This window comes from Dinoponera quadriceps, unplaced genomic scaffold (genome assembly GCF_001313825.1).
Source record: "Dinoponera quadriceps isolate SergipeBrazil2010 unplaced genomic scaffold, ASM131382v1 scaffold2392, whole genome shotgun sequence".
NCBI lineage: Eukaryota > Metazoa > Arthropoda > Insecta > Hymenoptera > Formicidae > Dinoponera > Dinoponera quadriceps.
The window spans coordinates 212,931-239,040 of record NW_014556584.1 but is presented as its reverse complement, the minus strand read 5'-3'; the positions used below and the strand labels follow the sequence as shown (position 1 = coordinate 239,040).

General features: G+C 41.9%; 4 protein-coding genes across 9 annotated transcripts in view; 3 read left to right on the top strand and 1 right to left on the bottom strand.

Annotated features, from left to right (window-relative positions):
• LOC106747868 (WD repeat domain phosphoinositide-interacting protein 2-like) overlaps positions 1–10,212 on the top strand; it is an 11,947-nt gene extending 1,735 nt beyond the window's left edge. For 2 of the 4 annotated variants that reach the window (XM_014625834.1, XM_014625837.1), the window contains exons 2-11: positions 58–140; positions 372–538; positions 736–930; positions 1,222–1,338; positions 1,435–1,589; positions 1,667–1,840; positions 1,972–2,079; positions 2,531–2,601; positions 3,576–3,638; positions 6,849–10,212. In XM_014625834.1, coding sequence (XP_014481320.1) covers positions 58–140; positions 372–538; positions 736–930; positions 1,222–1,338; positions 1,435–1,589; positions 1,667–1,840; positions 1,972–2,079; positions 2,531–2,601; positions 3,576–3,638; positions 6,849–6,964 — 1,249 coding nt within the window. In that variant the 3' untranslated portion in view covers positions 6,965–10,212. The remainder of the gene's footprint in view (positions 1–57; positions 141–371; positions 539–735; positions 931–1,221; positions 1,339–1,434; positions 1,590–1,666; positions 1,841–1,971; positions 2,080–2,530; positions 2,602–3,575; positions 3,639–6,848) is intronic. The other 2 variants (XM_014625835.1, XM_014625836.1) reach the window with 2 other exon arrangements.
• Positions 10,213–12,027: 1,815 nt separating this feature from the next.
• LOC106747866 (transitional endoplasmic reticulum ATPase TER94) lies at positions 12,028–18,489 on the bottom strand. Its single transcript, XM_014625832.1, has 13 exons — positions 18,302–18,489; positions 16,834–17,193; positions 16,501–16,693; positions 16,192–16,426; positions 15,955–16,088; positions 15,633–15,881; positions 15,072–15,236; positions 14,870–14,992; positions 14,472–14,684; positions 14,068–14,376; positions 13,488–13,649; positions 12,812–12,966; positions 12,028–12,647 (listed from the first exon to the last, which is right to left on the bottom strand). Exons 1-13 carry the CDS (start codon positions 18,316–18,318, stop codon positions 12,557–12,559), a joined length of 2,406 nt encoding a protein of 801 aa, XP_014481318.1. The 5' UTR covers positions 18,319–18,489; the 3' UTR covers positions 12,028–12,556.
• Positions 18,490–19,664: 1,175 nt separating this feature from the next.
• LOC106747885 (leptin receptor overlapping transcript-like 1) lies at positions 19,665–21,752 on the top strand. Of its 2 annotated transcripts, none has more exons than XM_014625870.1 (5): positions 19,665–19,791; positions 20,508–20,582; positions 20,665–20,863; positions 20,940–21,093; positions 21,295–21,752. In XM_014625870.1, the coding sequence occupies exons 2-4, from the start codon at positions 20,542–20,544 to the stop codon at positions 21,051–21,053; spliced, it is 354 nt and encodes a 117-aa protein (XP_014481356.1). In that variant the 5' UTR covers positions 19,665–19,791; positions 20,508–20,541; the 3' UTR covers positions 21,054–21,093; positions 21,295–21,752. The 2 variants fall into 2 exon arrangements, with proteins under 2 accessions (XP_014481356.1, XP_014481357.1); XM_014625871.1 differs by lacking the exon at positions 19,665–19,791 and adding an exon at positions 19,820–20,373.
• Positions 21,753–21,851: 99 nt separating this feature from the next.
• On the top strand, positions 21,852–26,016 carry LOC106747884 (transmembrane channel-like protein 5). Of its 2 annotated transcripts, XM_014625869.1 has the most exons (11): positions 21,852–22,551; positions 22,775–22,836; positions 22,916–23,031; positions 23,122–23,447; positions 23,528–23,679; positions 23,813–23,903; positions 23,990–24,138; positions 24,221–24,611; positions 24,726–25,408; positions 25,478–25,611; positions 25,694–26,016. In XM_014625869.1, the coding sequence occupies exons 3-11, from the start codon at positions 22,953–22,955 to the stop codon at positions 25,834–25,836; spliced, it is 2,148 nt and encodes a 715-aa protein (XP_014481355.1). In that variant the 5' UTR covers positions 21,852–22,551; positions 22,775–22,836; positions 22,916–22,952; the 3' UTR covers positions 25,837–26,016. The 2 variants fall into 2 exon arrangements, with proteins under 2 accessions (XP_014481355.1, XP_014481354.1); XM_014625868.1 differs by having other exon boundaries at positions 21,852–22,836.
• Positions 26,017–26,110: the final 94 nt, after the last annotated feature.

The window sequence follows — 26,110 nt, the reverse complement described above, 5'->3', positions numbered from 1 at the left end:
ACCCCCCCCCCCCCCCGATTTCCGTTCTTTAACATGGGATGTCTCATGAACTTGCAGGTCTCTGGCAGTGGGATCGAAGTCTGGATACAAGCTCTTTTCCATCAGTTCTGCCGGACATCTTGAGAAGATATACGAGAATGGTAACTTGGTCTTTTGTACTCCAGCGCTGATGGTTCTAGGAAACTAGAGATAACTGCTTATGCAATAGCGGAGTAGCAGTGGAGATCAAGATTAAATCGCTTGTCAGACTTATCGATATTGTCAATATAGAGTAAAGGCGCATGTATATTTGTTTCGTATTTGGCTAGAAAGTAAAAGCCCCTGCGTCGATCTATATATTCTCTTTCCCCTTTCTTTCTATTCCGGTGTAGATACTGAGGATATTTGCATTGTCGAGCGATTGTTCAGCAGCAGTTTGGTGGCGGTCGTTAGTCTTTCATCTCCCCGTACGCTCACAGTATGCCACTTCAGGAAAGGCACGGAGATATGCAACTACAGTTACTCGAATACCATTTTGGCTGTGAAACTCAACAGAGCGGTAAGTTGATCGATATTTGTACACAAGCGAGCTAATCGGGAGTAAAATTACACAAGTTCGCAAGAATCCTCGCGTCCACGTGGATCTTTGAATGCCATGTAGCGTGATAATCTTACTAAGGTGCAAATAAGCTCTGATATTATTTTGTTTGACCTTTTCCACAGTAGTTAAGAGGCCAAATACCGTTTCTGTTTCAGAGATTGGTGGTATGTCTGGAAGAATCATTGTACATTCACAATATACGGGACATGAGAGTGCTGCACACAATTCGTGACACTCCACCTAATCTGTCAGGCCTTTGTACACTTTCGATATGTAGCGACAATTGTTATCTAGCTTATCCCGGCTCGAATACCATCGGGGAAGTTCAAATATTTGACGCGATCCATCTCGTACGTATTTCTACCAGATACGCGTTGATGAAATTTTTTAATATTATGGCTCCGAGGAAACGACATATAGAAATTAAATAGCCAATATAGAAGCCGAAGTACAGTTGTTTTAATGCTATGTATTTAATAGTAATATTACCGTTGTTAATATTCTGTGGGAGGACTGAAACAACGCTGTACTTCGGCTCCTATTGGCCGTTTAATTTCTACATACAAGTTAATTAAATGAGACTCTCTGACGTGTTGGAAGTCGGTATTCAGCGATCACGCACGTTTTTCTCACACATTTAGCAAGCCAAGACAATGATACCGGCACACGATAGTCCACTGGCAGCGCTCGCTTTCAGCTCCACCGGTACCAAAGTCGCGACGGCCTCTGAAAAGGGCACTGTGATCCGAGTGTTTGACGTAAGACGAATTATAGATACAACTGTATAAGCGTGTCTTTGATCGTAATCCAAACTCTCAGCAGAGATCATTCTTCCTGTTCTTTCTTACCACCAGGTTCACGAGGGTACAAAATTATTCGAATTCCGCCGCGGAGTTAAGAGATGCGTCACGATAAGCAGTCTCTCTTTTAGCAGCGATTCTATGTGGCTTTGTTGTTCCAGCAATACGGAAACAGTGCATATATTCAAATTGGAGGAACCAAAGGAAACGTGCGTGTCGTAGTCGTAAGATCGTCATTCACGATGTACATTTGGTGACGTTGAAATGTTACGTTGTATTGTGACAGGCCGGGGCAAACTACGGACGAAGCACAAAGCTGGATGGGCTATTTGACGAAGGCTGTGACAGCGTCGGCGAATTACCTGCCGTCGCAAGTGACTGATGTTTTTACTCAAGGACGTGCTTTTGCTAGTGTCCACCTACCGTTTCAAGGGCTGAAAAATGTTTGTGCCATCACCGTGTGAGTGCTCGAAGATTCGGTTGTTCATTGATCCGTTGTCGACTATTTAATAATTTCATGACTGTTAGGGTGGTACGAGACCTATTTATTGTCTAATCTGTACGACTCATCGGCAACCTCTTCACTTTTAGAACACACAAAATACCAAAACTATTGGTAGCTAGTGCCGACGGTTACTTGTATGTCTACAACTTGGACTTGACGGAAACCGGAGGTTGCACACTTCTAAAACAGCATAGGTTTGTAATTATCGGCTGTACTTCCCGCGAGATCGACCTTTGCTCTTGCGGACAATACTCAAGTAATAATTTATCGCGACTTGTGCGCAGTTCGATCAGTTTGTCTGCAATCGCGTCGTGAATACACTTAATACCATCCGGTGAGTCCGGAATAACCTTCTTTAGCATTCTCTCGAACCACTTGTCACGCTAACGTGTTCGGTCTTACGTAAAAATTGGTATAACGCATCACTTCATTCTCACGTTACATAATGGCTATTTTACGCGTCGCAAAGTTCCGTTACAGTAGCTGATCGTTGACTCTCATGCTCGTGGATTAAAACGAGTTTGTACACCGGGATAACGGTGAAATGAATGGATCTTGTGTTTTTAACCTTTACGCGATGAACATCGTGCGTTTTGTCACAAAGATAGAAAAACTGTGTAACGCGTTCATTTGTTGTTTTTACAGATTAGATGATAAGCAAGACGAGACGGATTGTGGTGGTTCCGGAACATCTGCACAAACAGTACAAAATACAGGTATGATGATGATGCTCTTTTAGAACACATTAATTAGCCGAAGCGAGTTGACGATAAAGATACATTTACCGACAGTTAGTTTAGCATACATATACTAATACAAAACTTCCCTCCCTCTCTCTCTCTCTCTCTCTCTCTCTCTCTCTCTCTCTCTCTCTCTCTCTCTCTGTTTTTCTCTCTTGTATTCGGTACAGAATGCTTGAGTGTGTATAGAATTTTCTTTTATCTACTTTACCTAAAGTTGCGGTCTTGCGATATACGTAACGAGTTTCACAATTGCTCGAGTACTAACAGAATAGATTATCTTCTCTGTTTAAGGCAATTCACACACACACAGTTGGTATTGGCGTTTTTGGTGAAACCGAATGCAGTCGATATCGAAATTTAAACAGCGGATAAACGTGGTCGATACGCACACACGATACATCGGGAAGATTGTAGATTGTGCAGAAACAAAATCTCTTTTCTTTTTATCTCTCGGTCGTTACCGCTAATTCCTCTTCTTTTTTTTTTGTACTTTGATCAACAGTGATCTGTCGCTAGCAAATTCACCGAGAATCAGTAGCGTCAAGAGATAGATAATTGCGAGATATCGACGGCGAAAGTTATGTCCCCGTCTGTTTCAATGCAGTAAACTTTAACGATGGCTTGCGTATCACACGGAATGCGTTGAAACCACTGCTCGTACAGTACAAAGAGACATCCTGCCACCGTAGTGTGTCTCTCAAAATTGAAACGCTTGTATCAATGGCTACGTACCACGCGTGTGTGTGTGTGCGTGTGTGTGTGCGTGCGCGCGCGTTTCGGACCGCCTTTTACTTTTATGATTTGCTTCGTGTCTTCTTTTTCTCGCTTCCAGCCCCCCTTGAACAAATGATATAGCCAGGCATTTTCTTCAGGGGCTGAAGGGAGGGGGGCCCCGATAGAGTTGACCTTACTTGATGTAATTTTTTTCTTTTTAATATCCACCGAAGCCTGCATAAATAGCTACGCGGGTGCGTTGCGTGGCCGCTCGCCAGACTCCATGTCAGGTACTGGTATGTCCTCTATTCTGTCCCTCAACTTTTACTTTTTTTTTCGCTCTCATTCTGCGCACACCGAAAGGAAAAAAAAAAGGAAAAGAAGGAAAGAAACACTCGAGATTCTCCTTTCAGAGCTTTTCTCTCTTTCTGCCTCACTTTAAAGCGCTCGCATTCTCTGCAATGAGCACGCAACAGCATATCACGGAAAGAATGAGAGCAACGCTGTGTAACAATGTGCCTTTTCTCACGCGTGCCCCGTTAATGTAACAGTCGACTCACCATATTTAATGTTACACTCTCGTGTTATGCGGGCAGTGGTATAAAGAATCTGTTACGCTTATTAACCGCAGACTGAACGAGTCTTTAAGGATGATGTATATATTCATTCGATGTGTACATATAAGTATGCGAGGTCTGATCCAAGAGTGTCCGACTTATAGTTGGAAGCGAAAAACAAGCTCACCTTTCCTGAGTCGAGACCCTGAAGCTAATGGGATGTAGAAAAACGATAAGGAAATTGACCAACCAATCGATATGTTTCTTTAGGCTTATGCATTCCGAGAGACGATAATTTTGACTTAAAATAGAAGTAACTAAGATTTCAACTAGTTCTTCCGCTTAAGATTAAACTTATTGTCTCTCTTTGGGATACATAAACCTAAAGAAATGCACTGATTGATTAGTCAACTTCTTTACTACCGAAGTCTCACTGCTTTCCATGATCTCTTTCAATGTAGATTTCTGCCGACTTTGCCCATTTGTTCTGGCGATGGTTTGTCCCTCCTATGTCAAGAGCAACCCCAACTCGAAAGGCGAGCTTTCTCTTCTCTCCCGTAGGTCGGACACTTCCCGGATCAGATCTCGTATATACGATCAAAACGCAGCAACTGCACACGATATGCATGTAGGCACCAGAGACGGTTTCTCCGCGATGAACCACCATGCACATTCGCGAATCGTTCATTGATCTGATCCGGCCATAACATAATTGTTCAGCGTCATCCCATTTAAGTGTTAAGGGTTTCGCGCCGAGTTGCAAGGAGCAGTCCGCCTCTAAGAGGACTCCTTCGCAAACACTCCCGTTACATTAATAATAATTCTGACGAAACGTTGTATATAACACAATTGTACATACAATAATTACTAACCAAGTTGTTATTAATCGAGCCTGTTAATACAAATTTTTGGGACGATATTAGCATCATCATTCCTGGCGGTAGGTGATAGAGATACTTTTGACAGCCATTTTACTCATAGATTTTTCTTTTTTTTTTTTTTTTTTTACGAGTATCTGTATGACATACTTTCGTTATTAGCGGTACCGTCTCTATGTATTAAACGTAAAACATTGAATGAGAATTTAGATCCCGTGGAAAGATCTTTTCCTCTATGTGTACATAAATTGACCTATTTTTTGCTCTGCACTCGACTGTATTATTTCTTGCTATATATATATATATTTTGTATTTCATTACATATCAACGTAATATATATATGTATAATAAAAAGTAACACAATCGAGCACAGAGTGAAGTATAAAATATCGGGGATATAAAATATCCGTTAGAATAGTAAAAAGTAGTACCACGCAGTTCTGCTGTCTAATCTAGTGAACTTGATATTTTCTACACTATTTTTATATCTTTGTATTTATACTGCTGAACATGTTTTTAGAAAACTACATGACGAGTATGCTTTTTACACAAAATGAATAATATCGTGTCACACGCACATACATACACGCACATACACATATCATTCGGAACATTTGATGAGTTGTTTTCTGACCGATTTCTCAGATTATTTTATCACGCACGACAATAATAGATATGTATATATATATATTTATATATGTAATAGGAAACCGTGCGTGTGCTCAAATTCTCATTTTCCCCAGAGAGGACCGCTCTTTCATATCACTAACGAATTCATTAGTGGATGTATCTCACATATGCAATGCGACGTAAAGGCGACGGTCAATGAGATATTTGTCATTTGCACTCAGATAAGATCAAAAAGAGACGAAGAAGCAGCAGCACTGTGCCACATATCATTCGTGTTTTCGCGGAGCACCTTGTGTCGAGTCCTAGAAATTCTCCAGTCTTGGACTTATTTTGTTCCATTGTGAAAAATTCACGTGCGCTCGACGTAGACTCCACGATAATGAAATCACGATCTCTTTCTCTCTCTAGCTCACACGTATATGCGTGTATGTGTGTGTGTGTGTGTGTGTGTGTGTGTGTGTGTGTGTGTGTGTGTGTGTGTGTGTGTGTGTGTGTGTGTGTGTGTGTGTGTGTGTGTGTGTGTGTGTGTGTGTGTGTGTGTGTGTGTGTGTGTGTGTGTGTGTGTGTGTGTGTGTGTGTGTGTGTGTGTGTGTGTGTGTGTGTGTGTGTGTGTGTGTGTGTGTGTGTGTGTGTGTGTGTGTGTGTGTGTGTGTGTGTGTGTGTGTGTGTGTGTGTGTGTGTGTGTGTGTGTGTGTGTGTGTGTGTGTGTGTGTGTGTGTGTGTGTGTGTGTGTGTGTGTGTGTGTGTGTGTGTGTGTGTGTGTGTGTGTGTGTGTGTGTGTGTGTGTGTGTGTGTGTGTGTGTGTGTGTGTGTGTGTGTGTGTGTGTGTGTGTGTGTGTGTGTGTGTGTGTGTGTGTGTGTGTGTGTGTGTGTGTGTGTGTGTGTGTGTGTGTGTGTGTGTGTGTGTGTGTGTGTGTGTGTGTGTGTGTGTGTGTGTGTGTGTGTGTGTGTGTGTGTGTGTGTGTGTGTGTGTGTGTGTGTGTGTGTGTGTGTGTGTGTGTGTGTGTGTGTGTGTGTGTGTGTGTGTGTGTGTGTGTGTGTGTGTGTGTGTGTGTGTGTGTGTGTGTGTGTGTGTGTGTGTGTGTGTGTGTGTGTGTGTGTGTGTGTGTGTGTGTGTGTGTGTGTGTGTGTGTGTGTGTGTGTGTGTGTGTGTGTGTGTGTGTGTGTGTGTGTGTGTGTGTGTGTGTGTGTGTGTGTGTGTGTGTGTGTGTGTGTGTGTGTGTGTGTGTGTGTGTGTGTGTGTGTGTGTGTGTGTGTGTGTGTGTGTGTGTGTATATATATATATATATATATACACATATACATGTGTGTATATATCTGAATGCATCAAATATATGTCATTGAGCGCTGATCTTGTCTGTATAACACATCTTTATCGTTACATCCGCTTGAAATGTGACCGGAGCCGGACCTGATAATCTAAATGTAAATGGGTTTATAGAATCAGAGAAGTATCAGGAGATGATAGCGGCGACAGAAAGCCCACCGAAAGGCGGCGGCCCGTTCCGTCTGGATGACGATTCTGAGTTTCCACCCGTCACGCAAAGGGCAGACTGAGCGTGAGGCGCGATTTTAAGGCATATCAAAAGTTCAAGGTGGCGTGGATTAAGAAAACGAAACCGACAAAAAAAAGAAAGAAACGGAAGCGAGGGGTCAACGATCTCGGCGACGCGAGCGAAAGGGAGCACAGAGAGACCAGAGGACGTCCAGTATTACACACGGATAACACCGAACCCCGCTGCTCCCTCCGAGTGTTTGGCTGGAACGGAACCGAGAGGTCCGGACCTCGCCGACAGTGTCGTTGAGGATCCGAGCGAGGTGTTCGGGTGGAAGGACCATCGTCCGTCAAGCGGAGGAAAAATCGGCTTTCTTCACGCACGGCGGCGGTCGCGACGCCGTTCCGGAGACAAAGAAGAAGCATCTCCGAGCGGCACCCTCGATCGTATCGCCTCGAAGCTGGCTGAATGAGAACGGCGGTATCGGGATTTTGTTCGTTCATTAGACAGCATCTGCGAATGCAGCTTCCGAAAAGATATAGTAATCCAATGGCGGATAAGAGCGCGAATGAACGGACATTTTCCGGGGCTTTCGCGATAGGAGAACTTCGTTTTACTTGCGGTAGGAGCGAGGCGAATTTTTAACGGACAAATTAGGTAGCGAAGTTACCTGCCGTGTCTCTTAATTGCAAGGTTATCGTGCTCGGAACGATCGCGGGAAACCGTAGCGGAATTCGCGAGTAACTTAGAAAAATTCCGGACCAGAGATAATGAATGTGAGATTAGTCGCTTTCCGCGCTGTCGTTGTCGACGAGCGCATGGCGAGACCTGCATTTGTCTCGAGCGTCTTGTGCGAGTTATGAATAACCGGTTGTGTGCACGAATTTCGCCAAAAAGATTACTTTTAACAGACCGGCACGACACTTCTTTAAGTGTATAAGAAGGAACAAAATTAGAAAGTACAAGGATATATATATTATCTGAGCGTCGGGAGAAGCCGACGTAAGCGACCACGTCCCGTTTAAAGACTCGAGGGCTTGCCGAGGGCGCCGATAAAACGATCGGCGAGGGAGGAACATTCGCAGGCCGACATATCCATGTTCTGACGCGAGATAACATTGTAAATAAATCCGCCGCCTCATTCGCCGGGTGTAAACTGTACGTTATGTCCGCTGCGTTTGTGAGAGTGAAATGTGTGCGTGCGTATGCGTGCCTGAAAATCGACACCGGTGAAAATGAGAACCNCCCCCCCCCCCCCGCTCCCCTCCCATGCTTTCCGTCGTTCACATTGGCATCCGCGAGAAACGGCCGAATGGTTCTCCTCGCGAGATATTTAAATAATATCATCGTACGTTCGAGCTGAGGAAACGCAGCGTATTATTATTACACTTCATGGTTATTTCGTTGGATTACTATATTTTTATCGACTGAATCTTTGTCTTCTGTGTTCAACAAGGGAAGCTCATGTTCTTTTATTGGATATAAAAAAAAAACATTATAACATTTATGAGTACGGTGTGTAGGTGAGAATACCGGTAGCGGTAGCTTCAGTTGTGTATTTCTTCTGTATAAAATGTAAGATCGTCGAACGTACGTTTTGTTTCTCGTGTGTGTGTGTGTGTGTGTGGAAGAGATTCAGGCACGATCCGGGTCGTACGACTTTGCCAAAAACAAAAGAGAAAAAAAGAAGACACTCGTCTCGCAATGTTACTTTGTTCGTTGGGCATTTAGTATCCGAAAGTATCGTTTGAATTTTCGCGTGACAACAATGAGACGGTGAAGCAACGACAAACGATTTCGGAGACACGTGTGTGTGTATGTGTTATTCTCGTTTGCTGCGTGCGAGGTGTGTGGCTTGAAAGCGCGAAACAAAAAGAGGATTTCATTCCATTTCCTTCGAAGAATTCGCAACAAAGTTCTGCTTACGTTATCGCGCTGTCAACGCGGTGTTAACGAGATGATTTTTCCCGAACGCCAAGCGTACGTACCGAATTTTGAATTCCATGCAAATTTTATATCTTGTTACCGTGAACGAACATCGTATGCTGTATTTTATGCTTTGTACCAAGCGCGAACATTATAATTAAACATTACGCAATCGTATATATTTCACAAAATGTGCAATAAGTCTGTCTCTCTTTCTCTCTTTCTCTTTGAACTCTTTTCTTCGAATTGATTATCGAAAGTTGTCATGACATGTAATTTGTATAAAATAACTAATTAACTGACTAGGAACAGAACCTTCGATCTTATACATACATACATACATATATATATATATATATATATATATATTTGCGTTTTATTTACTCGAGCTTGATTGTGTACGAAATATTTTCCATTAGATCGGTGCCAATTTACCCGGAGTATATAAGACAACACCGGCGCTGGCGAGAAAAACGCGTTTTATCATGTACTAGTAATACGGTTAAGTGGAGCACACACAGCTGCTGAGTTTTGTCGTGACTCTGTAGCGTATCGTGTAATTTAACGGATCTTATATAGTATCTCCGATTACAAATAGGAAGTTTCTTTCCGAACTGAGATATTCGGCGCGGTCGGCGTGATGTCAAGTACCGTATAGACCCGTGTGTGATGTGTCGTTCAGGCGGTTTTATACTAACGAGTTTTATTTGGTAAATAGTCCTATACTTTTATAAAGATAAATAAAGGTAAAAAAAAAGCGTCAATAACCAAATGTACATAAAAAAAAATGAAACGTGCTGAGGTTTGAGTTTTGACGTCGTTGCGTATGAAGTTTCCTATATTAATACACGTGATTGTGCTGAACCGCAAAACGGAAGGGAATACCTACGAGTCCTTCCACATCTACGATTGGTTCAACATCCCATCTTTATTTGTATTTAATAAACCTGCTGACGATTTTTTATAAATCGATCATGCCTTCTTTCATTTGAAAAAATTGCGCTATCACATCTCGCTCCATCTATCTCTATCTCTCTTTCTCTCGATATTCATCTGGAAACTTGTCATATTTTACGCTGCCGTGAATCGCGTCGAAGCACGAAAAAAATATCCATACAATCGCTACCAAGTTTCCGAATGAAAAATGAACGAATTTTCATCTTCCTCGCCGGGCCTGTTTCTTCGCATTTGGATTAACATTCCTGTTGTGCGCGCGACTCGATATCTCGACTAAAAATACGTGAGGCAAAAATTAAAACAATACGAGATTGTAGCGAATCAAGGATATATACGTGAGATTTTCCATACATTATTTAAAAACGTGCGTATCCTTTTTCTCCAATTATCTTTTCTATATACCGAATCACCGTGAAGGAATTGGAGTATCGCTGAGTAATGGAACAACGTGTACACAAACTCACTGAATTTCGTTTGACGTCTTTCAAGGATCCCGTTGTCGGAGCTTGTGTCAAATGGCATATCAATTGCGTATGACTAATGCGTAAATAAATCTATCAAAGAACTTTCTCATCTCGCGAGGAAATCGGACGAACGTTTCTTTTTATCCTAACGAAAAGGAATGGCAGATAAGAACCTTACCGTAGTTCTAATCTCAATCTCTCAATCTTAAAGAAGAGACTCAGCGTTTTCTTTAAAAATATACCTAACAACAAAACCTCTTCCTAGCTTCTTAGCAAACAACAGAAACCGCCGAGACGCCACAGACTTTCTTCACGATGCCGTGTGTGGATTCCATTTCTGACAGATTTAGACCTTTACCTAATAAAGAGATACTTAGCCCGATAAAGTGCATTTAGCTTTTAGAAGTGTCAACGACTTTAACAAGATCATTAGGCTCGCGAAGAAACGTGTCGCGTCTGAGAATCCGTAAAAATTGCTTCTCATGTAAAACGAAACGCCCTTAACGAATATCGCAAACACATTAATAAAAACGTTCCTTCTGTTGTTCCCGAGGATAGACTCGCCACGATTGTGATCTTGATCGGGGAAACATTAGGATGTCGGACGAAAAATTGGAAGAAAACGCTTGTATCCGAAATGATACATCAAATGTGTCAAACAAGTGGCGTCAATACGCAAAGGGACACTTAATTTTGTTGGCCGATTCTTATATCTCATTATTAGGCCCGGAACGATGTGCATACATACAACGTATTGTTGTGTTCCAGGCTTTAGGACGTGTGTATAATAATAATTCGCATTTTAAGACAGCTCATATGCGAATACAAGGCAATGTAGATATCAGTCGTCACGTAAACAGCCGCTCGGAGTTTAGAATTCATACGGTTATCGCGTCCAGCCTCCTATCGGTGAGTTTGCAACCGTGCAACAAGTTATAAGTGCCACTTGCAGAACAACTCGAACAACGAAGACCACGCGAAGAAACTCGTCCATCATTGCGATCTGTTAATTATGTATGTGCAGAATAATAATCGCGGCAAGGCGATTCAACTTCCATTCCTTTTCGCCATTAAACAGTCGTCTTCGCAACAGTCGTTGTTCCAAGTATCTAGTTTTCTTTTTTTTTCTTTTTCTTTTTTTTACTATACGCATCGTTACATTCTATACTCTTATTCAGTTTACCCTTTATATGTCCTATATATCCCCAAGTATATAAAACTGCGAACGGATCGTTGCGTGATTCGGATAGATATCCGCGTCGAATAACGAGATTCAGACAGGCTCGTGTTGGTCGTATATCGGTTAATTTACTACTTTAAGGGACATTTTGTAAAATCGTCGACACACATCATCGGTTGCGGCAGTCTCACCGACGTAAACTTTTATATTACTGCAATCTGCGAGTGTGAACAACAAAATTGTATTTTCTCAGTGAATACAGTGACAATATAACAAAAGGGTCTTACTCCGGTCCGAACTCGCGGCAAAATGCTCGCTCATGCAATTGTTCACGCGTTATAGCTGCAATCTCGTTATTACAGTGTGACAGCTCGAATTGCATAGAAAAATTATGAGCGTCACGCGCGTCGCTGTGTAACGTGCTGCGCACGCGATGGGGGCATTCGTCACTTCGTAATGATCTGTTTGCTACAGAGTGTAATTACCAATCGCTGATGCAATTACATCTCCACTGTGTCGGCTGTAATTGCTTACAAACGGTGGTTCTAGCGATTTCGACAATTGCGAGAAATTGAATGCATTACGCACAGTACACAATAACGAATGTATATCCCTTGTTATTAAAACGACACAAACGTTACATATATCTCACAGGAGACGCACGTAAAAGACAATTTTCGCTCTGTTGGATAATTAAAAAAAAAAATTATATATATATATATTTTATGCTTCGTTCGTTGCAAGATAATCTACTCTCGGCGAAACGCAGTTCAGAGAATTAAGTTTTTTTCGAACGGAAATGTTGAGAAGACGCAGAAACAATCCTGATGACGGAAAAAAGGAGCAACAATTTCAATCGATATTTTATATTCGAATAACTATCAACTATATACGAACCCCTTAGAGTTCACAATCCCTCCCCTCTCTACAAACACAAAAGTTGCATGTTATTCTTATATAAAATTTCCATTTATACTCTTATCCATCTGCTTGAAGCCTTCGATACTTTTTTGTTGTTTTGTACCAGTTAGAGACGAATTCCTGTGCAAAACGTTGGTGTGGTAACAGACAGGCCCTTTTGTCGTACGCTCACTGTAATGACACGCAAGGAAACGAGAACGAGAACTTAACTATAAAGATCGTCATCTCCATCCTCTTGAAAGGCTTGGTCGCCTTGCGTGGTATCCTGAGTACCGCCCGCTCCGCTCTGTGGAAATCTGCAAGCAGTTTCCACGGATGTTACACATGATATGAACTGATATGCGCGAGAAACTTGATCGAAACTACTTATTTAAGTGTAATTATATTACGAGCGACACCGTCGCCAAGAGACGACGACCGGATCATCGCGGGCGTATCAGAGTTCGAGAGAAAGCAGTACCTGAAATTAGTCCCAAATCCTCGAGACTGCTGAAGCGTTTGCGCGAACATCTCGTACTTGCGAATGTCATTGTCGGACACCGAGCGACGCGCGAACCTCATCGCCTCCTCGAAGTGAGCTCGCGTTATTTCGGGTACCGGATCATCTTCGTCCATCTAGGANTATATATATATAGTTATATAATTATATATAATATATATATATATATAATTATATATATATATATTATATATATACACACACATGTATCTCGATAGTCACATTTTTATCCCCGAATTTTGCTATTTTTTTTTTAATTCCACTCTGACTAGTTGAATTACACGCATCGGTTAATATAGTCGGTAACCGCGAGTATTATTATTGCGCGAGCGATGCTCCGTAGGGAAGCTTCCTTTTCTTGCTGTCGGGAAATATTTGTATTCGTATGGTGTGTCGTGAAAAATATGTGTGCAAATAAAGTAAAACAAAATATCGAAGAGGTCCCCCAGAAGTCTCAGTCTTGGTGTTATCACCGGCTGACCGATATTATCGCGAAGATATTCCCCGAATATTGATTTAGAAGTGAGTCACGCGTATGACGCAGCGATAACGCCGACGTCTTCGGAAGGGATGCGATCAAAAGCGCCAGTCAGCGTCGTTATGACTTTCATGAAAGCACTCGTCACATGATACTCACGTCCATGGACGCGGATGGATTACTTGCTCGTTCCTTTTCCCTGCGAATTTCCGTCTCGATGCACTGTCGAATGGCGAGCTTGCACGCACGCTGACAAATCTCCGTTAGATCGGCGCCGGAGAAACCGTGTGTGACTTTGGCTATATAGCTTAAGTCTACATCCTGCGAAGAGAAATATCCTTTTGAGCGATAGGCAAGATCAACCGTTCCACGAGTGAAAATGTCTGCATATACATAACGCAACGACTCGGAGATGACCGAATAATAATACTGACGTGCGAAATCTCTTCACGACGCCGTGATGTTTCTCTCTCTTTTTTTTTTTAACTAATTTAGATATTCATTGTCATAAATTAAAAAATCCTAAATGGTATTGAAGAAATTAAAAATAAACATTGAAAATAGGATATTGACGTCAAAGAATGCGCATAGAGAAAAAAAGTCATTTTTAGTTACGGAAATCTCAGCTTCCGAATGGTCAATCCGGTTCAAATAATTAGGTCGTATTTAAATCTATATGTAGCGCGAGTTTCGACGAATTCGTCAAAAACTCATCCTGTCAGCCTTAATGGGACGTTACCTTAGCTACTGGCGATTTGCGGAGGTTAGCGCGGAATATCGCTTCTCGGGACTTCTCGTCTGGCAGCGGTATGTAGATCAGTTGGTCTAGTCTACCGGGTCGCAGAATGGCTGGATCGATGATGTCGGGACGATTGGTCGCTCCTATGATGAACACATTCTTCTTCGCTCCCATACCGTCCATTTCCGTCAGTATCTGATTGATCACGCGGTCCGCCGCTCCGCCAGCGTCGCCGACGGTACCGCCTCGCGACTTCGCGATTGAATCCAGTTCGTCGAAGAACAACACACAGGGTGCTGCCGATCTTGCCTGAAGTAAGACGACGCGTCGTAATAATCAAACGCACACAGATATCGCTCGTAGTCGCTTATGGGAGGAGAAAACGCGCGTGCGAGAGAGCTTACCTTGTCGAAAACGTCTCTGACGTTAGCCTCCGACTCTCCAAACCACATGGTTAATAGTTCGGGGCCCTTGACAGAAATAAAATTCGCTTGACACTCGTTGGCGATCGCTTTGGCCAATAGTGTTTTACCGCAACCGGGCGGGCCGTAAAACAGCACGCCTCTTGACGGTTGCATGCCGAATTTCAGGAATTTATCCGGATGCTCCACTGGATACTGCACAGAACGCGAGGGAAAAGAACACACACGTTAACACAATTCAATGGCAAAGTTTAACCGCTCTCGGGATATGCAAAGAGAAATAAAGAGGAACGAAACAGGTCGGTCTTTTTATTTCCAGCACATTGAACGTATCGTAACCTCTACTTAGAACCCACGGATTCCACTACTCTCATTCTTACCTGCACCAATTCTTGCAGCTCCATCTTGACGTTGTGCAAGCCTCCGATATCGTCCCAAGTTACCGTCGGCACCTCCACGATCGTCTCGCGCAGAGCGCTCGGGCTGCTCTTCGTCATCGCGTACTGACGACAGAGAAAACGTTCAAGCGGGAAAATCCGATGGAAAATAATATCTCACGTCGAGATCGTCGGACCAACTCACCTTGAAGTTCTCCATAGTTACGGCGAGCGAGGAGAGAACTTCCGCGTCTATATGGTCGTCCTCCAGATCGATGAGATCCATCTTTTCGCGAATCTGTTGCAAAGCCGCCTCGGAACACAAGGATGCCAAGTCGGCGCCTACGTGTCCGTGAGTTTCCGCTGCGATCTGACGACGCGATACTCTTTTAAATAATAGTATTCCGCGTGCGACACACACAATTTATTTAATTAATTCAATTTCCTAAAAATATCGGAATGATCAAAGGCTCAAGGGAGAAGAAGCTGTCGGGAACAAATCGTTGTTCGAGCGTGATAAATATTAATTATAATGTCTAAATATCGTAATAATCATCAAACAGCTTCGGTTCTTTTTCAAACTCTCTTCAGTGATCACGTAATTAATATAAAACCATCCGCAACATAGACATTTCATTCGCAGTATTCTCACCAAGTAACTACTTAAAACAAACAAATTATATAATTGAAATGATTAATATGATTTAATATAGTTTAAATCCTATCATTTAATGGGGCAACATGAAGACACGGACGGTGACCTCACCTCTTCCAATTCCACGTCATCGGCGAGCTTCATGTTCTTCGTATGGATCCGCAGGATCTCCAGCCGACCGGTAGCGTCCGGTATGCCGATATCAATCTCCCTGTCGAAACGTCCGAAGCGGCGCAACGCCCCATCGATGCTGTTAGGTCGATTGGTAGCTGCCATTACGATTACGTGGGAACTCTGTTTCATTCCGTCCATCAGCGTCAATAGTTGCGACACTATGCGTCTCTCGACCTCGCCGTGCGTCTAAATCAATACGTGCGGGTGAATATCAAAGCGACCTCAGAGTGACGCGACTACGTGCGATAACTCGACGAACCTTCTCGCGTTTCGGCGCGATAGCATCAAGCTCGTCGATAAATATAATAGCCGGTGAGTTTTTCTCGGCCTCCTCAAACGCCTTCCGCAAGTTGCTCTCGGACTCACCGGCTAGCTTGCTCATAATTTCGGGACCTGTGCGAAAAGTCTCTTATATAGTCTCTTGTTTCTTCAATTTTGTCATCGCATTCTTTATCTATATTTTCCCGAAAGTAATCAGCATTTACGAAGAAAGTACCGTTTATGAGGAAGAAAAATGCGCCGGTCTCGTTCGCTACAGCACGAGCGATGAGGGTTTTTCCGGTTCCCGGCGGGCCGTACAGTAATATGCCACGTGGTGGTTTCACACCGATCGCTTTGAACAGAGACGGGTGTCGCAGAGGAAGCTCCACCATCTCCTTGATTTGTGCTAATTGCTTACGAACGCCACCGATATCGTCGTAACCTACCGCATTCAAGGCTTCTTCTTCTTCCTGCGGCAAAATCGTTAAGTGCATTTCTCATTCAGCATGCCGATATCGAGAATACTAAGAGCGTTTGTCCTAACCTCTCGTTTAATCGGATCGCCTTCGCAGTGTATCACTGTGTCGGGTGCCACGATACAGAAAGGCCCGGGGTCGGTCTCCACCACTTTGAATTCCACGGCTCGCATTCCTCCTCGTACGATAAAGTTGTCGTCTTTATGAATAGGACGGTATGCCTCCAAGAAGTACGGCTTCAGATACACCTCGAACATATTTCTGCAAAGTGATATGCAGTTGTTTGTAAAAATTAGCAACGCACTTTGACCCTGAAATATCTCAGCAATTCTGAGATACATTAAAGTCAATGTAATTTACATTAAATGTTATCTATAGTTGGACGATATTATTCAATTTACCCAGTGAGACCGTCAATTGTATCGTCCATTGGCAACACATGAATGCGCTTTCCGTATTTGACCTCTGGACACGCCTGTACAGAGACTACATCGCTCAGACGTACACGCAAATTGTTCCTGACAACTCGATTCATGCGAATCTTTTCATCTGGACAGTTATCGTCGGAAAGGACAATGCACACTGTCTCTTTGCGCCTCTTGCCCTTCAGTAATACAGTATCTCCACGAAACAGCTGTAATTCATCCATCTTAGCTTGAGACAGAGCCACCACAGAATTGTCATCAGCGACAGCCTCATCGACCAATAGTCTGTTTGGCCTGTCCTTCTTGCGAAGGATAGCCGTTGCCAAATCTTCACCACTGAAATATTAAATATTCATTATTTACACAGTGACCATTAATATGTATACATTAGTTTTTATTAAAAACACTTTGTACTGTATATATTACGTACAGTAAAAAAATAAGATCCTAGCACTAGTCAAAGTATATATACACACATGTATATTTCTGTATATATGTATTTCAAAGTATAAAAAGTACTAACATAATATATGTAAAAGAACAGATATTTTATTAAAAGCTTAATTTTTACATCAAACATATTTTAAGAAATTAATGTATTATACACATTTCTTATTTCTTAAATTAATTTTAATTAAATTTTATAACAAAATATATATCTTTTCTCTTTGTGAAACAATTGTAACTCTATGATTTCTAGAAAGAAAATGAGAAGAAACATATATATATATATATATATATATATATATATATATAACACAATAAGTGTATATACTTTCAGTATGACTATCTAGTGCCTAGCTATATCTACAGACTCCAATACTCACTGGAATCTTCTAGATTTTACGAGATACAAATGCACGATAGCGGATTACGAGCGGATACGGGACAATCGATTAACAAATGTTTGTAACTTCACATATAACAAACACGCGATTATCATTCTCGAGAATATCAATCGGTCCGGGGATCGCGATTTCCGCATCGTGCGGAGATTGCGACGCGCCATAAGTCGACATAGTCGTGCGCGATCTCCTGCACGAGGCAAAACGGCGAAATTGACGTGTCGTTAGCAATTACTTCTCCGTCATATTTAGTTCATCATCACGGCCATGATCGGGCGGCATAGGAAAATTGATAAGCGCGATATTCGCGTCAGTGCGAATTGACAAGTTCGCGAGGAGGATATCGTCGTACGCGAGAACCCGTGGATTTCCCCGCGCGACATCGGACACGTCGGCGAGCGAGCGGATCTTTCAAAAACAACGCGTCCCGTCGACATGATGACATCGTGAAATTGAGCGAGTCGACACCGACTGTTATCGCGCGTCGTCGTTTATCAACACGCTCGGCGTTACTGCGAGCCGCGCAAGGACACGCGACGCCATGAAAATCACCGTAGGTAGGCCGCCGCCTCGTCGAGTTATTTCAGATTTTCGCTTACCTCTTGGGGTCACTCATTGTCGGACTCGATTATTCTCGTTGCGGGGGATGCACACGACGGACGCACGATCTCGCCTCGCTCCGGTATATCTCTCTCTCGTACACACACACACACATACAACATACGCCGCCACACACGCGCGAGACTGGCGACGACGCAGTCACGACATACACCGTACAGCCAATCCGATGAGAAACTTTGTATGACACGCACTGCTCGTTCGCAAGTCACAGGATAAAGGTGCGTCCGTGTGTCGCGCGATGCGTCACGCCGCTATGGCGGTGTTCGGCAAAACGACCCGATCGAAGTCGGTGATATCTGATTGGACGGGTGAGAAAGAGTTCGCCAATCGGAGCGCGCAATGTGGCCGCGGCTGAGCGATCGCCTGAGATCAGCGGAAATAGCCGTTTGCAAAGCGCTTCGTGACTGTTCGTGATTGGAGTATTCTTTTAGATCTTATATAGGTCCAAGAGAATGCCTCAATCAGAAGCAATAAATGTGAAGCGTTTGATAAGCTGCTTTTACTGCTGAACGCAAGCATTTGGGCCAGTATTCATAGTATTTAAGACCGTCTTAAGTTCATCTTTAAATGTTTCGTAGCCAATGAAAGGATTCATGAAACATCGAAAGATAACGTTACGGACCTTCGAAACATTTGTAGTGTGAGATGAATTCTATCCATCAATTAGCCCGGATTTACAATAGATGTACACCTTGTTCGCAATCTTGCTTTAAGACATAAGCAATAATCAAATTGACCAACCACAGTCGTTTAAGTGTCGGTCTACAATTGATATTTTAAGCCTTAAGCCTCAAGAAATTGACCAATCATAGTCACAAGTGTGAGGAGAATATAATCGACTATGATTGTTCAATTTCTTAAAACTTAAATTCTCATTGTGGACTCCGCTTTACAATTATTGTAGACGATCCTTAAAATCTCCATATCAACCCGTAAGTATAAGTCTACGTTTTGATTGGTTAATTTTTAGTACGTTACTAGATCTCACTAGATTTATCAAGTGATCTATTCTTTTTAGCTGATCTGGCTGCATTAGTACAACAAAATTACACGCGCTGAAACATGAGAATCTTTTATGTACGCTTCAATGTGTATGTAAATTTCTTGAATTAGCGCAGCTACAAAGAACCAAATATGTATATAAATTTTGTGTACCGCAACCAGATCAACTAAAGAATAAACCGAGCATGACGCAGGCTTCATGTAACTGTCGCAACGCTCGATGCGAGACGAGAAGATTCGCATCGACCAATAACGTGAGACACGTGTGGTTGCCGTCGAGTGCGACTCGTTGAATCACGATGCATGAGTATCTAGACGCGTTACGCTCCATACGAAAATATTTGATTGCGGGAGCGAAGGCGTTGCGACGCACTGTGTGGACTACGTCACGCGTAGTCCTCCGTACAGTGAGAGTTCAATAAATATACACACTTGTCAAATCGATCTGCGATGGCTGGGATTAAAGGTTATTCGACGCATTGTTAATCGTATAATGCGCGACTGGCTGCTGCGCGAATTCTCGAGAAGTGTCATCGTCGCGGGAACTTTGCGTTGGACGCGCGAAATCGTCTGTCAAAACATAACCTATCCCCCGCCCCCGGTTGTCATTGTTTGACACTTCAATGAGCGCGTCTCTCGCGGCTCGAGTTTCCCAATTTGACTTAATTTAAGGATAATCCGTAGTTCTCGCGTCGGCCAACGATTCCGCCGATTAATTTGTCACGGATCACTTCTAATTGCACCGAACGATGACTGAAATCACTTCAAATCACAGGAGAAGCTTCGTACGAGGCGTCGTAGTATATTATTTATGCTTCACTTATAAACTTGGTCATTTATGGAGAGGCGATCGTTCATTGTTACGTTAGGATAACGATCAATCGACTTGCCTACGTAAACATTTGAAAGTCGAACCGAGCAACTAGCCAGTCTTGCATCACCAAACTACATATTAGTGTAGCTGTATGAAATGTTGCCTGATATATTAATTATGTTTTTCATGTTTTTCATGGCGTTTCCTCTTCACGGTGTTTATCCTCGGAGCAGCGTAAGTATTTTTGTGAACATGTAACTATAAAATATTTCTTCTTGGAATTTATAACAAGTGTTCTGATCAGCTCCCTATCGTATGATAAAAAGAAATTCTCACCCAACGGTGATGTAAACATGACATCATTACAGATTAGTACTGTTAGCATTTGCTGGTTCCATTGGAATGACATTTGTCATTCTTGGCTGTGCGTTACCAGGATATGAGTGAGTATATATCTTCACAAGCAACTTAAATTTACTTGAAGCTGGCAATTCTCTCACACTGCGATCCCCTTGTATCTTTTAGAGTATGGTGGCCATTTTTTGTCGTATTGTTCTATATATTGGCGCCCATTCCAACTATAATAGCACGCCGCTACACAGATGATTCAGGCAGCAATAGTAATCCATGTTTGGAATTGGCGATATTTCTGACCATGGGATTCGTGGTATCATCTTTCGCCCTTCCTATCGTACTGGCGCGATCTCCAGCGGATCAACCAGTGGTATGTTATTGATTTAACCATCCCTCACATGAATTATTTTCGAGTCGTATCGATAAATGTGAAACTCCGCCTGCAGATAAAATGGGGCGCTTGTTATTTGACATTAGCAGGCAATGTTGTTGTGTATTCAACTCTAGTCGGATTTTTCATAACTTTCGATCAAGATGATACCGATTACAATATGTGGTGAAGCACTGCTACATACTGTACTTATTCGTCATGATAAAAACGTGAGTAACACGCAAGCTACTTTATTTGGAAGTCGTGAAGACTGAAGTGTGTGAGAAGTTAGCGAGAACGATGCGACATACGTCAGTTATCACAGTAGTTTACTCACGGAGTAAACAGCTTATGAAATAAGCCTAAATAAGCAGCTGACGAAGATGCTGCTCTCTCATCGCGACGTGTCGTAATTTGTGATATGGTTTCAGGTTTTTTATGAGATTAAGGGGACAAAATCAATCATGCGGTGCACTGACTGAATGCTATGTGTTAATTCTAAATTGCTATGAACCTATTGTAAACAGTTTACATAATATAAACCTTATCCATGGATATTCCACTATATATTCATGCCGCAAGAAAAACAATAGTATTATAGTGCACTAACGATAAATAGGAATATAATGACGCTCCACAGCGCCGTATAAACATGGGGTGACGATAAATTGATGATAGAACTATCGTCGGATTCCACATGTATTGTTACGAAAAGGGGAAAATGACAAAAACAAAAAAAGCATTCTTGATGTTCGTAGATTTTTTTGCGTGAGTATCTCAGGTTAACCTGAAGCGCGAGAGACAATGCAAGGATGATGTTATAAGAACATTTTTTATTTAATCTAAGTCTTTCGTAATAATATAATGGTAATAAAGCTACAGTTTATTACTTTTCGTTATTCTTTCAATCTCATCCTTGAAAACCGAGAAAAAAGATTTCTCTAATTAAGTAGCAAGAGACTGTACGCGTCAAATAATTTATGATGTTCCGTAATAAGCGTATATTTCTGCCGAGTGATCTTTTTTTACGAAAATTAATTTGACACGTCTTATCCGTGTCTGATCTTTTTTGGATTTTACACGAAGAGACGCGGAAGGATTCGTTCGTGTCTCAAAAATCGTCTCGGAAATGTCTATGCGGTGCAAATCGTCGGATTCGCCTAAGAGCTTAATTTCATTCAAATCATGCCTAGTGTTCGATCGCCGTATTGATGTCCGTGGCGCGAAAACTTTCGAATTTGTATCCCGTCATGCGCAGACACGCAACCGTAAACCAAGTATGTTCAAATGAACTCCCATAATTGTATTGTGCGAGACGAAATTTTTTTTAAGTAATTTTAATAGAATTTCGCTTAATATGTTCGTTTATATTCGTAATGCAGAAACAAGGCTGTATTCGAAAGATTAACGTACGAAGTAAAAATTAGGTTAGAATCGGTTGAAGCATGTTATTGTAAGTTGTTATCTCAACGTGCTAACGACACAATTAATTATAAAATTTATCATATTTATCAAAGGGAATTTTTATTGTTGCTTAAACCTTGTAATTGCTATTGTAAATTTGGAGAAAGTTATATTTAGATTTAGACGCATTAAAACTGGAATTACTCATCAACGACGTCATCACTAATACTAAATTCCTTCGACATGTCAATTCCAGCAAGAAATAGAATAACGTGTGAAATTAGGTATTTATTTTTACATATAAATTGTACAAAACTTTAAATTGTATAGAATGATATGTGGAACATACTGGAATGTACAAACTCAAAATTCACAATACGAGTTCCTGTTTATGTTTATATCCGATCGATGTATAGATTAAGTTTTATCTAGTCGTATATCATTTCTCACCACACGTGTGATATAAAAATCTGATATCTGATGTTTACTCTTATTTCTCACTCAAAGAGAATGTCCACTATTGATCAATAGTTGTGCCTTTCTAACAAGGAAATATCTTTTAGCAGATAGTAAGTATATTTAAGTACATATAAAATGTGTATTGGGCATGTTTCATTGTAGAATTGTACAGGGATTGTTTCTTTTTAGGGCAAAATTTCAACAAACCTTGTACAGTCACATCAAAATGTCGTCCATAAGTCAAAAGACAAGTCCTTCTGACGAATACATTAATATGGAACAGTTGCTGTCAGTCCAATTTGCGAGTAAGTATATTTCTTTAAGTATTTGAAAATTCTCAAATTTTTATGGAAGTGTTAATGCAGATCTATAAGGGAGAAATTGTGCATCCACAGATGAAAATGAAGAGTACATCATACCGAACGATCTAACTTCTATTATTCCATATGCTACATTAAGAATGCGCAATATTGCCCATTTATCTAATGAAGAATGCGCTAGTGCAATTGCCAATCACCTGCAATCCAGTAGTAAATTTATGCAGGATGATTCTGCATCGAAACGTTTTAGGATGGAAACATTGAGAGCGATGCCGCAGTGCCTTACTGTAAAAAGATCTGTTAAGTCGCAACTAGTGGCAACTGTTAACCAAAAGACAAGGAAAAAACCGATTAGCTATTGGAAATTGCTGAGATATAACATTAGCTTGAAATTTAGGAAGGTAATGCTGATGTTGCTGAAAGTTATCTTTCTTAGGTTACGTATAAAGCGTTGATTAATGAAGAAATGAATCGAACACAGGCTCGGACAGCAACACAGAACTCTTTGCAGACAATGAAGTTGTGGCATCAAACAATTAAAGCAATTGAGAGTCGTAGTGGAAGCGGTATAGCCACGTACTTCAAATTTCTGCGATGGTTATTGTTCCTCAATATAATTCCCTGCATTTTGAGGTAAGTGTATTCCTTCAGCTCAGACTGCACTGTGATATTCGGCTGTGATAAAACAATAACGCCTCACCCCAACGTCTTTATCGTCGCATTGAGTGAAACAAGCAAAACCTTAATAGACGTCTTGTGATTGCAGTGTATCCTTCATCGTGATTCCACAATCACTGGACCAAACACACGTGCCAGACTATGACGGTGTTAAGATACTGGACTTTTTAACGGGCAGTGTAAGAGAAAGAATTTTATAGCACAGTAACGATCACACAGCATCTTAGATGATAAGGCGCATCACAACGTCTCTCTTGGTTTGCAGGGCTTTCTCTCACGCACAATAATGTACTATGGTTTCTATTCCAATGGCACAGTAGACACACCGTTGGGTACCAAGTATAGCATACCGTTCGCCTATTTCCTGACGCTGTTTTCCTGCTACACGCTTATGTTTGTCATACTTTCCGTCAAGTACGTAACGAAGTTAAATCACTGAACCAATACAAATCGCAAGTAACCGTAATTCGCCGATAAAATGTCCAATTCTTTTCAGAGTGATATCTTCGTACAGGAAGAGTTACGTCGAGACGCGCGGAAAGGCGCACGATTTGTACAGCAACAAGATATTTTGCGGATGGGACTGCAGTATATCTTCGCCGAAAACCGCCGCTGTACAGTCAGCGTCCATTTACAAAGAACTGGAGGAGTTGTTGGCCGAAACGAGACAGCGTGTGCCTTTGCATTGGTTCGCCAAGTGCTCGTTAATTATAATGCAACTCGCTGTGACAGCTGTCGTCCTGTTTATGATCTGTGGCGTCGGCGCGCTCGTGTGGAAACTGTTGGACCACTACAACATAGGAACGTCTGGATCCGTCTCGGTGATGATCGTACCGACAGTCATCACCGTTATCATTCACATCTTCCCAGCAATTATCTCCTATTTAGTGAGTATCCAAGCTCTCATATTCATTTATAGGCAAATATATTTAATTATTTCTGTAATTATCTGCACCGCAGCAAATAATTCATTTCAACGTAAATCAAACAATGTTTTCAAGGCATTGTTGGAACGTTACAACAACAAGCGCACGGAACTTTACATAACGATGATGAGAAATCACGCGGTTGCCGCGGCGATATTCGGCGTCCTCTTCGCCTTCTGGATAATCAACAGCACGTCGGACTGCTGGCAGACGGACTTCGGAGGAGAGATCTATCGACTGATCGTACTGGACTTCATCGTTTCCGTGCTCGGAGCGTGTCTGCAGTTTGCGCGCTCCGCGCTGTACAAGAGAGTCTCCACGAAGATCGGCAGGCCGGAATTCGACATCGCTCGCGGCACATTGAACCTGATATACAATCAGACGCTCTTCTGGATGGGCTTCTACTTCAGTCCGCTGATCTCTTTTATAATTGTAATGAAAATGGTTGTCACATTTTACATAAAGAAGTACGAACTGGAGAGATGTTACCAACGGCCGTCGCAGCCTTGGCGAGCGGCGCAGACGCAAACGCTGTTTCTGGCATTCGCGTTTCTCGGCATGATCGGCGTGTTGCTCACGATAGGCTACATTATCTCGAACGTGGAGAGCAACGACTGCGGACCGTTCAGGAATCATACTTACACCTTGGATTACATTGTCGACGGGATGTTGTCGTTGAAGAGAGATAGCGGATTTTGGAGCGTGGTCTCGGACCTCGCGAGACCTGCGACTGGCGCCGCTATTTTAATCGGCATGTGGTAAATATTTTATGAATATACACACACGTAGAGTTATATATTTATTTATTACGGATCTTTCTTTTCAAGCGTTGCTGTGTATTGTTTGCGGGCAAAAGTGAATGCAAACAAGGAAATGCTGCATATCCTGTCCGAGATGCTCCTTCTGCAGTCCCAGGACAAACAATTCCTCATGAAAAGTTTCGCTAATTTTGCCAAAGAACGTGAGTCACATCTGCTATCGAATAGATAATAGATAAATCTGTGTACAATTGCTGGTGACAGTTTATTCGTTTTCTTCCTCAGATTCTGTGACGAGGGAATCTGCTCACAGCGGAATTGATCTTACCCAACATGCCGGACTTACGAAACGAAACCAAGGAAACGAAGGAATTTCGTTTTCTCGCCGACGTTTTAATTTACCGTCGACCAGTATCGAAGAGAAATAATCATACTGAGAGTAACACGCACTAGTTAACGGTTTGGTAGCAAACCAGCAAGAAAGACTTTTATTAGGAATGCAGTTGTAGATATCAGAACATACTTGAGTATATTCGAAAGTATCGTTGGTTTTATACGATTTGCCAAAAACCTGCTAAGAACTTGAGAAAACTCAAGATTANAAAAAAAAAAAAAAAAAAATATATATATATATATATAGTTATTTTTAAATGCATAAATTATATATACATATGTGATAAACATATTTATACGTGCGAATAT

Bases quoted from the DNA above. Each gene is read 5' to 3' on its own strand.
- LOC106747885 (XM_014625870.1), top strand. From the start codon at position 20,542: ATGACATTTGTCATTCTTGGCTGTGCGTTACCAGGATATGA. The intron at 20,583-20,664 runs GTGAGTATATAT...TGTATCTTTTAG, and splicing joins TGTGCGTTACCAGGATATGA to AGTATGGTGGCCATTTTTTG. The intron at 20,864-20,939 runs GTATGTTATTGA...CTCCGCCTGCAG, and splicing joins CTCCAGCGGATCAACCAGTG to ATAAAATGGGGCGCTTGTTA.
- LOC106747884 (XM_014625869.1), top strand. From the start codon at position 22,953: ATGTCGTCCATAAGTCAAAAGACAAGTCCTTCTGACGAATACATTAAT. The intron at 23,904-23,989 runs GTAAGAGAAAGA...CTTGGTTTGCAG, and splicing joins TGGACTTTTTAACGGGCAGT to GGCTTTCTCTCACGCACAAT. The intron at 24,139-24,220 runs GTACGTAACGAA...AATTCTTTTCAG, and splicing joins TTTGTCATACTTTCCGTCAA to AGTGATATCTTCGTACAGGA.
- LOC106747866 (XM_014625832.1), bottom strand. The intron at 16,694-16,833 runs GTAAATTGAATA...ATCACTTTGCAG, and splicing joins ACAATTGACGGTCTCACTGG to AAATATGTTCGAGGTGTATC. The intron at 16,427-16,500 runs GTTAGGACAAAC...ATTTTGCCGCAG, and splicing joins GCGATCCGATTAAACGAGAG to GAAGAAGAAGAAGCCTTGAA.